Source organism: Podarcis gaigeae (assembly GCF_964106915.1).
Source record: "Podarcis gaigeae genome assembly, chromosome: 8".
In the NCBI taxonomy this organism is placed as follows: domain Eukaryota; kingdom Metazoa; phylum Chordata; class Lepidosauria; order Squamata; family Lacertidae; genus Podarcis; species Podarcis gaigeae.
Genome location: NC_139684.1, coordinates 31131486 through 31141655, shown reverse-complemented (window position 1 = coordinate 31141655; position 10170 = coordinate 31131486). Strand labels below are relative to the sequence as shown.

Sequence of the window (10170 nt, the reverse complement as noted above, 5' to 3'; positions counted from 1 at the left end):
AGGACCAGGAGCTGTTAAGACTGGCATGGACCCAGAAGGATTTATAACCTTAGTCTTTGAAGATCAGAAACAAACCCATCCCATGTCATACCACAAACTATTTCAAAACTCCCCTCATTTTGCTTGCTACATAGCATGGGCAACTGCCATTTGTGACACAGAAGTCCAAAGCTCACTTACCACTAGCTAACCAGATATGTGAATGCTTAGCAAGTAGTTACTATCAAATATACTTGATAACTCTAACATTTTTTTCCAATTAGGCAGCAGGTGATTTTGTGGATATAAGAGAAGTTGCTGAAAGTAATGGCACTGAAGCAAAAGGTGAGTGTGCGGTTTTAAAATGTTCTCAACCATTGTGGGATCTGTGTTTCACATTTATATTATTTTTTCTAATACGAAAACCAAATGGTCTCCAATTTAATGTAGTGACTTAGTGTGTAAGTTTATGTTTCTCTAGGCACTTCTGAAAATGGCAAGATACATTTATAAACTGAGGCACATGCATCATTTAATGTGATGCCCTTATAACCAAGCTAAAATAAATAGAATTTTTGTGCCTCTTCCTTGAAGAGTCCAGAATAAGTTTCTCAGACATACTTGTTATACAGTTTTTCATCATTTCCCCAATACACACTGGAGTATGTTATAAAGGAGGGGTGGCTAGCTAGCCCTAGCCAGCATGAATAATAGTCAAGGGCAATGGCAGTTGTAGTCCAGTAGCAGCAAATGAACATCTACTGTAGAGAGTTTAAGGAATAAAGAAGAAACTCTCACATACCCGAGAGCCATTGTGGATCCTTCAGCCTTGGATCCGCAGCTGTTGTTGGATTACAACTCGTACCATCCCCAGCCAGTTTAGCCAACAGTCATGGGTGATGGCACTTGTGGTCTTAACAACATCTGGGGGACCCAAGGCAAAAGAACACTGGTGTAGACACCATGGGACTAGATGGACCTGTGGGCAGACTTAATATAAGGCAGCTTTTTATCTTCTGATATAGCAGATGTAAAGTTACTACATTGAAAATATCCCAGAAATGCTGTTTTCCTGGGGGGGGGGGGGGGTTGGGGGGTGGTGGCATGTATTTTGGCATTTGGATAAACATCAGGTACTTTTTGCTATGCGACAATTATATAGTTCATTGGTGCTACTTAAAACTTTAGTAGTAATTTGAAACATTTTTTTAATGTTTTTTATCCAAAGTCCTTCATTACAATTGCCTTTTTGCTTCCTTTCCTTTCCTTTGTATTATGATGGTAATATAATTTTTTTAAAAATCTCTTGCTTTGTTTATTACACAGGAAAACACAGAATTGCTCACAAACCTCATTCTAAACCAAAAACATTTGCTTTTGAGGCAAATCTTCAAGAAAATGGAACTGGCGAAAAATCCAGTGAGGACTTGAAATCGGAGGAAGACTTTTGGGCCAGACTAGATGAACTAGAGAGACAAGAAGAGATACTTGGTGAACTTGACAGGTATCTTAACAGTTGTTGGTTGGAGCATTCTGTTCAAAAGAAGTGAGAATTTGTAGGACTGAAGCTTGGATATTTATTGAGTCAAACTTTTCCACTTAATCAAGTCTGGGTTCTCAAACAGGGAAAGACATTGGTGATTTGTGTTTCCGTTGTTGTCAAACTTGCATATTTTGAACACTATCTCATGCATTGAAATTCTCTCTGAGTCTAGGACTGGCTACAGAATTATGCTTAGCACTTAGAAACACTCTCCCTGGTCTTTCCTTTTTGGTGAACAAAGCCTGACCCAAATTTATAGTGCATTGCAATCCCATATGCAGTGTTGCATTTTGTATATCTGACATTCTGTGATTATTATACCCACAGTCTCATGACTTTCTGCTTCTGCAACATTTTCCATTTCCAATCACACCAAAAAGAAAGTTTCAAAGTTCTTTTCTTCATCTGGAAAACCTGAACTTCTGTAATCTTCCTTTGTTACAGGATGAGGTTGCTGCTTAAATAAAAACAAATCGACCAGCAAATACAGTAGATTTGGCTTGGGTACTGATGTGCATAAACAGAAATATATATTTACCCATTTTAGTCACTTTGATAGTGAAAAAAGGGAAATCCCAGGAAAATTGGGGAAGGAGGGAGCAGACAGAAAAATGGTAGGAGGAAAAAAATGCAATGTTATACTGTCCCCACTTTCCTGCTACGGCAGAAGGAGAGTAGAGACAATATAACAAGAGATTGAACGTCAGCGTTTGGAGCACCCAAATGAAGTTCCCAAGGAGTCCAAAAAGTGTTGGGCATTAAACTTTTTCTCCATCCCCTTTACTTCCTGATCCCCCACCCCAATTTGAATGACAGCAGAATGTAATCATTTAAGTAGTAAGTGTGGAATCTTCTGGCTCACACTTCTGGCTGACACATATTTTCACCATAGACTTAAATTAGTTTTACAGTAATTCATTCCGCTGAGGGAACCATGGGATTTGTAATTTTGTGAAGCGGAGGACACTGAGAACATAGAGAATATAGGAAGCTCTGTTATACCAGGTCACATTATGTATCCAGTTACCACAGTATTGTCTACTCAGATTGAAAATGCCTCTCCAGGGGGTCATACGGAATTCTCTCCCATCTCTTGCTACTAAATCCTTTTAAATGGAGTTGCTAAGGATTTAACCAGGGACCTTCTGCAAAGTGTATACTCTGCCACTGAGCCATGGTCACTCCTAAAGTTTCTCACCAAACAACAATTCCCGTGATTCTTTATAGGGAGAAAGGAATGACCGTTCAGGGGAAGTAAACTGTTACAACATAGTAGTGCAGGTAGAGCCTTTGACCATACTGGAATTCCAGGATTGAGTTTACAACATCTTTCTAAAAGAAAACAACAGTTGCTTAGTTGTACTTAAAGCACAGTCAAATAAATTCAAAGCACTGTGCCATAAAAGAGTTGAGATGAGTCTTGAGGATGAGATTGGATCACGCAGCAGCCAAAGTTCCAGAACCATCAGGTAGCTGGATTTAACTTGTATTAGAAAGTAATAAGAAGAAATTGGTGGGCAAAAAGTGCCAAAATATATGTGGAGTAGGTAGGTTTTTTTTGGGGGGGGCAAACTTTTAAAAAACCTTCAGTAATTTTACTTAACATTTACTTAGCAAAATTTGTATACTGCTCGATTGTAATAAAACCTCATGAGATTTCCCCTCAAGCTAATAATTGGAAGTTTTTGGTGGTTTCTTGGTACATAGGAACAATTGGTGACATTGGAAATAATGGCATGGACGTCCTCATTGTTCACCACAGCAGCAGAGCATACTATTAGAAATCATAACAAGTCTGTTAGTGGCTGCTAGTCAGGATGGCTATATGAAGCCTCTTCGTTTTAGGAGAGTAAGCAGGGGAGCAACAAGAGAGAACTGTTGCCTCCATGTACTGCTTGTGACTGTCCCAGAGGCATCTGGTTGGCCAACATGGTAAACAAGAAACTGGGTATTATTTGTTTATTTGCTCTATTTTGCAGATTTATAAACCGTTTCACAGCCAGAACCTACTGAAGCAGTGTATAATAAGATAAAATGAGCGATAGTACAAAATATAGAAAGTCTAAAACAATAAAAGCATTTCTACAATTGTACAGTTAATATTCCATAAAAAGACTTGATCATGCTTCAGGGAACGCTATCTTAACCAAAAAAGAAAAGAAAAAAGTCTTTAGTATCTGCATAAGTAACAAGTTAAAAAAAGGTAAAGGGTAAAGGACCCCTGACAGTTAAGTCCAGTCTACTTGTCAAATTTCAGCTTCTAACTGATTATAGCAGATCAGTGCTGCAACACTAGAAGTCCAGTTTCCAGTACAAACCAAGTGTGCCTCTGGTGCATATGCTACTCTTTGGTGTTTGTAAAAATAAGATAGTTGTCCATATCTTGCAAAAGAAGGGAAAGCCCTAAAAATATCCAAGCATCAGCTAAATGCTTATTCTATGGCTTTGAACTGGAACTGAATTTCATCCTTCCCCATCCCCACACTAGGGTCTCTGATGCTGTTGAGGCAAATGGAGAAGACACTTCCTCCTCTGAAGAAGAGAGAGAAGAAAAAAAGACAGATGTGAATATGGCCGATAGGGGGGAAGAACCTAATACTCAGGGCAACTTCCAGGAAAAAGTAACCAACTCAGAAGTGTTCAGAGACCAGCTTAATGGCCCAAATCATTATTGCAGTGATGATGATCAGGATGATTCAGCCATTGCTGAGCACGCCGTACCGACAATATATTTCTCTCATACTGTGGAACCTAAAAGGGTTTGTATTGCAAGGATTGTTGAATTCATATTATGGAGATTGTTGAATTGTCAGTTTGTAATGCTTTTCTTGCGTAATACGCTGCTACTTTTACATGTCGAGAGACCAGGCTTATTTAGGGTTCTAACTAATGTTGTATTCTCATGAAATGATTAGGTAAAAGGGGGGCTTTTGCATATCTAATCTAAACTCTTTGCTTTCAAACTTAAAAAGATCACACGTGAAAAGAATATGGTATTAAAATCTACATGTTACCCAAAACTGTTTAAAATCTTGTTGGCTTTAGGTAAAATGGGAAATGGACTTAACCAGGAATGTCCTTTCTGCTCAGTAGGCTTTGAGGGCAAGAAATGGGATTATGCCTCTTCATTTAAAAGATAAGGCAAACTTTGCTTTCTATCTGAAGAGGATCCCTACCAAGTTCAGGTCATTGGAAAGAGTAGTCAGAAGGACACCTAGGTACACCTAGGACCTGGTATGATTGGATGTTGATGGAGTGTGATGGTAATGCTGTTTATTGCATTTTCTTACACTTTGGCATCTAGAATGTAAACTCCAGGGTGAGCTGAAAGACTGAAGAAATCCCATTACTCCACCTTTTCTTTGGAGATGTTAACCCAGCTTATCCACAGAAAGATGACTAAGTTATCCACAGAAAGAGTTCAGGATAGAACAGTTTGCCCTCAGTGTTGGTGGAGGCAGGATCCCATCACTCATAGGCTATCCCCATGCCTGAGAAAAAAATTGTTAGTACTACAACTCTTTTCTAAACCTCTGCAGATTTGCATTGGTATATCCCAAGAAGCCTGGACACTCTTCTCTCTTCCTGCCATATTGCTGAGACGAGAACAGATCAGTGCTGAGGACGAGAACAGATCAGTGCTGGTCTAATGTTTCCTTCCTACTCCATATATGATAATTAAGGAGAGATGGGGAAGGTATATTGGAGCTGTTCTTTAAAAGGCTGGCTTTGTTCCCAGATTTAAATTGGAGGCAGAAAGTGAAATGAGAAGAGTTGCCTCTCCTGTTAGGACATCCAGGTTTTTTGCCCCAGCCTTCTGACTGAGAAGAAGAGTTAACCCTTTGCTGCTTTCTCTCATAGCTGATGAACAACAATTTTGTTTAAATTTGGTTTAGGTTATAGCCCTGAATAGAATTAGTGTTTTGAAATTTATTTAGATTTTTCATAGTGGATTTCCCTATGGCTAGTGGTGCATCTCAGGTCACCTTAAACAAGGGAGCCCAGGTGCGTCTAGATTTTGCTATCTTGTGGTGTACTACAGCCTGCTATGTCATCCAAACCCAGAAGTGTGGTTAAATGTAAGTATGGTTAGTTTAAACAAGCCAGCTTCAGAAACAATGGTTTGAAATTGGCTTGTTTGAAGTTACCCATGACAAATTGTGGTTAAGACTAACCACACTTCTCGGTCCACACATAACAAACCACTGTTAGCTGAAAACAGAATCAGAAGCTTCTAACCTCTCACAGCTATGCCAAAGAGGAGTGGATGGGTAGGAGCAAACAAGCCCAAGGCTTATTCAGGCAACAGCAAACCACAGTTTAGCATTGCAGCCAAAACCACCCCTATATATGGGGGTTCCATAGACTTTAATATTTTGTTTGTTCAGCTGATTAAAGAATGATATTTTGCTGTCTTTGCTTGATTAAAGTCTGATTATTTATGACTAATGTTTATTTCCGCCTCAGGTACGAATAAACACAGGAAAAAATACTACTTTGAAATTCAGTGAGAAGAAAGAAGAGGCAAAACGCAAGCGAAAGAATAGCAATGGCAATGGGCACTCAGCTACAGAACTGCCCAGCATCAAAACACCAGCAGACATTTATCGGTATGGCACCTGTAGTAAGAACAGTTTGGTGGGGTGTGATTCATTTTGCATAGTATAGCTCTAGAACAGTTGGTAATCTACCAAGAGCCAGAGGGCCACAGCTAATAATTAATCCTATTTAATTCCATGTAATTAATATAAATTATATAATGTATTCCTGAACCTTTTGTATGCCAAATTGCACCTGGTAGGAATATCTCACTTATTCTGTATTATTCATATTTGACAATTATTCAATTATTCAGTTAAATGGTTCCTTAAAAATGGCTTGGCCATTATGAAAATTGCAAAAACAATCAATTTGTGTTTCATTTTGCTGCTATACCTACTTAGGGCATTTAGCAGATATTACTATTAATGTTTTCATATTGTTTTTAATTGCTACTTCTATTAATGTTTTCATATTGTTTTCATATCACTTCATATAAAAACAAAACATCTGCCTGTGAGTGTATTAATGCAGAAATTCTCAGAGCTGAAAAATTTCTAAACTACTTTGGGGTGGCATGTTCCTTATTCTTCTAAAGTGATTTACTTTATTGGCAACTGATCATACCCATGGCAAAGCTACTGAGAAAACATCCCATGACTTTACAGCAGCTTATGCTTTGCATGCCACAAGTTCCAGTTCAGTATTCAATATCTCCTGTTAAAGCGGCCTTCTTCAAGCAGATTCCTGACAGATGTTGCTGGATTACAAGTGCCGTCATCCCTAACCATTGAGCATGGAGGCTGGGGCTGATGGGCATTGTAGTCCAACAACATCTGGAGGACATCAGGCTGGGAAAGGCTGCATTAAGGGTTGGAGGTAGATGATGCTTGGAAAAACCCTGAGACATTGAAGAGAGACTGCTAGCAAGAATATAGACAATACAGAACTTGGTGGACCCATGATCTCTCTCTGTCTCTGTATCTCACTCCACCCTCTGCCAAGCCTGTGAAGCTCACAAGTTTTTCAGATCTTCTTTCACTTCAATAACCACACATTATATTCTCTTGAGCATGATAGATAATTTGAAGTCAAATCTGGTTATTAAAAGCAAAAACAGTGTCAGTTTATAAAAAGGTTCCTTCAGGTGGTGTCCAGTTTCATTTTGCAAAATACAAGTCTTTGTAAAGCTCTAATAAGGATGTTCACTCCTGAAGAAATGTGATAGGTAGCCACTCAAAAGGGGCAGGGTAACTGTTGTGTTGCTGAATGTAATCCACCTACCTTGCATCTTTTACAAGAGTTCAGTAAGAAAGTTGACTAGGCAAAGTCATCATAATTAATTTGTACCAAAGACAGTGAAATTATTGTGAATTTGTCATGTGGTTCTCTGCCCCCCTTCTCACATGGTTTATTAAAGCTAACATTTTCCTTTTGCAGAGTCTTTGTTGATGTTGTGAATGGAGAGTATGTCCCTCGTAAATCAATTTTGAAGTCTCGAAGCCGTGAGAACAGTGTTTGTAGTGATACCAGTGAGAGCAGCACTGCTGAGTTTGATGACAGACGAGGAATTCTGCGGAGTGTGAGCTATGATGAAAGTACCTACAGTGATAACAGCGAAGGAATCTTAGTGGAGGAAGAAGAGGGGGAGCAGGAGCATCTTTCAAAAAAACCATTGCCATTATCAGGATTGTATGAGGTACAGAGAGAGGGTTCTTTCATTTATTGTTTCTTTTTAGGAGAAAACATTAGGACAAATTAGAAATCTTATTAATGTTGATTTCATTTTTCGTAAATTGTCTCTTTAGCTGTCACCAGCTTATTCCTTGGGCAGAACAACAAAAATGTGCATTCCTTCATCTACAGGCACACTATTCTCTTTCTGACTAAGGCATGCCGGGGGCATTTCACAAAGGCAGCCTTTTCCCCATGTCAGTCTGATTAGAGCACAGGTGCCTCTGTCAGTGCTCTTTCCTAAGTCAGGTAAACCATTTATAAAACACTCTCTTGTGAACCTTGGCACTTCCATCCTAGATGCATTTACTGGAAAGTAACCACCACCATTTCAGGGGAAGTACGTTTACTTAGGATTTAGTTGAGATTTCCTCCTCAACTAGTAAGAAACTGGAGAGTTCTGCACTCTCTCTTGCCTTGTTCTCGAGGGCAAATGGATCAAAGGGGCCAGGAAAAAAAGGGATACTCTGGCAGCAGGGTAAGTTGCTCAGAGGACACCCACCTCTAATAGCAGCACAAGGAGTGGAGGCACAGAGACTTTTTCATTGGGAGAGGCACATAATCACAACGGGAAAAGAGAGGGTTTAGATTAGGCCTTGCTTCCTATGAGTGACCAATGGAAATCTGTGATTTAGCATTTTGTTCACATCTTGCCTACTATATGAAGAGCCATGCTGGATCAGGCTAAAATGACCAGCTGATCCAGGGACCCCTTTCCTGGAGCGGACAGCCAGATGCCTCCAGATAAGTTAACATAAGGCAGTCCGCAAGGGGACAATTCCCTAATGTACCTCGCAGTCTTCTGGCATTTAAAAATATATTGAGCTTGTCTGCCACTTTCTATAAAATATTACTTAACTGTTGTGATGATGTTGACAGGGGGGAAACATGTCAGCACGCAAAATAGTTTGTAGTTCGTAAACCAGGTGTCAGCTTGAAGCAGTTAAAGGAGGCACAATATGAAACCTTGAAAGTGCAATATGATTGAAATGTTGACAGGCCCCAAATCTGCAAAGTTGTATCAGTTGCAGAGCTGAAATTTACTATTGCATCATCTGTTTTTATGTTCTTGAAGACCATTTTTTTTCTTATTCCAAAACGTACATAGAGGTATGAATATCTCTCCTTAGAACACTAGCACTCCTTCTGGTTTTCTTTTGAGGAAGCTAGACAGTTTTCTTTTGCAGGGAGTTGCTGTTGGTTTTGTGGAGTTTTTTTCTGTATTTTTGACTAAAAGAGAGAGTGATTTTAATACACTTTGTAACCTATAAGCTTACTTTCAAGGTTTCCTTTCCTTGTAGGCTTTCTCGGGGACTGTTGTCGAGAAGGAGCCTTTGTCTCCTGCTTCAGCACCACACCCAGTAATCGCTCACCCTGCCCTGCCTACCATTCTGGAGCGAAAATCTGAGGAAGTTCTTTCTGAAGCTTCAGAAGAAACTACAAAGAGGGTTTCAAAATTCAAAGCTGCCAGAATGCAACAGAAAACCTAGTTTCTGCTTAGACAATGGAAGTTTAAAACGGCAGGCTGCGTTGATTTGATACTGTTCATGTTTAGACCTCTGTTGATGATATTTCTTTTAAAAAAAATCGGTGAAAAAACACTTCAAAATTCTTCTTATTTTCTTAATATCCCTGTATGCAGTCAGCACCTTTGTATATGTTTGCCTTACGATAACAGCACTTGGAATAATTTTCAAAAGAATAATCTTCATAAGGCTGTGTGTGTGTGTGTGTGTGTGTGTGTGTTTAAACCTAAATACAGGCAGTTTTGTACCAGATGTGATGTTCTACATACCATATGGGTCGTTTGAAAGAAACTTTGCAACTTTCAAATAGAGCCAACAATTATATTTCATGACTTGCTTTAGCGTTTAAGACTTGCTCATATCCCCCATTGTTTTGTAGGGTTTGCTTTTAGGTGTCTGTGCTGACGAATCATTTCTTTCCTACTAGCATAAAACCTCTGATAACTTGTATAAACTCTATGAAACAGAACGCTGTGTTCGCGTACTTTGCAGGGATGTTTCTTTGATGGAAAAAATGGTATTTTGTAAAATTACACTTTTCAAGTAAAAGAAAAAGAAAAAATCTGAAATGTTGAAAGCATTCTCCTTTGGGTTATTATATACAGTGGAGTTGAAACATTTTCTCAGTTCCAAATTCCTTGAGCATGTTCTCTGACCTTTCCAATACAGAGCCCTTTACTCTCTTTTCTTTTCTTTGTGTATGAAACACCTATTAACGTCAATGGAAATTACGTGCTCATGGGGAGAAGAGCTTAACCCTAAACTAAAGGAGGTTTAGCCCCAAAGAGATCCTCCCCTTCCATTGTGCATTCAAAAATGTGATTCTGTTGTTGTGGGCTGTTCCAGGAA

General features: G+C 39.2%; 1 protein-coding gene across 3 annotated transcripts in view; it reads left to right on the top strand.

The window, feature by feature from the left end:
• URI1 (URI1 prefoldin like chaperone) overlaps positions 1-9890 on the top strand; it is a 46590-nt gene extending 36700 nt beyond the window's left edge. For all 3 annotated transcript variants that reach the window (XM_083750515.1, XM_083750517.1, XM_083750516.1), the window contains 6 exons: positions 264-324; positions 1306-1483; positions 4011-4281; positions 5990-6132; positions 7502-7760; positions 9097-9890. In XM_083750515.1, the coding sequence (XP_083606641.1) occupies positions 264-324; positions 1306-1483; positions 4011-4281; positions 5990-6132; positions 7502-7760; positions 9097-9285 (1101 nt within the window). In that variant the 3' untranslated portion in view covers positions 9286-9890. The remainder of the gene's footprint in view (positions 1-263; positions 325-1305; positions 1484-4010; positions 4282-5989; positions 6133-7501; positions 7761-9096) is intronic.
• Positions 9891-10170: the final 280 nt, after the last annotated feature.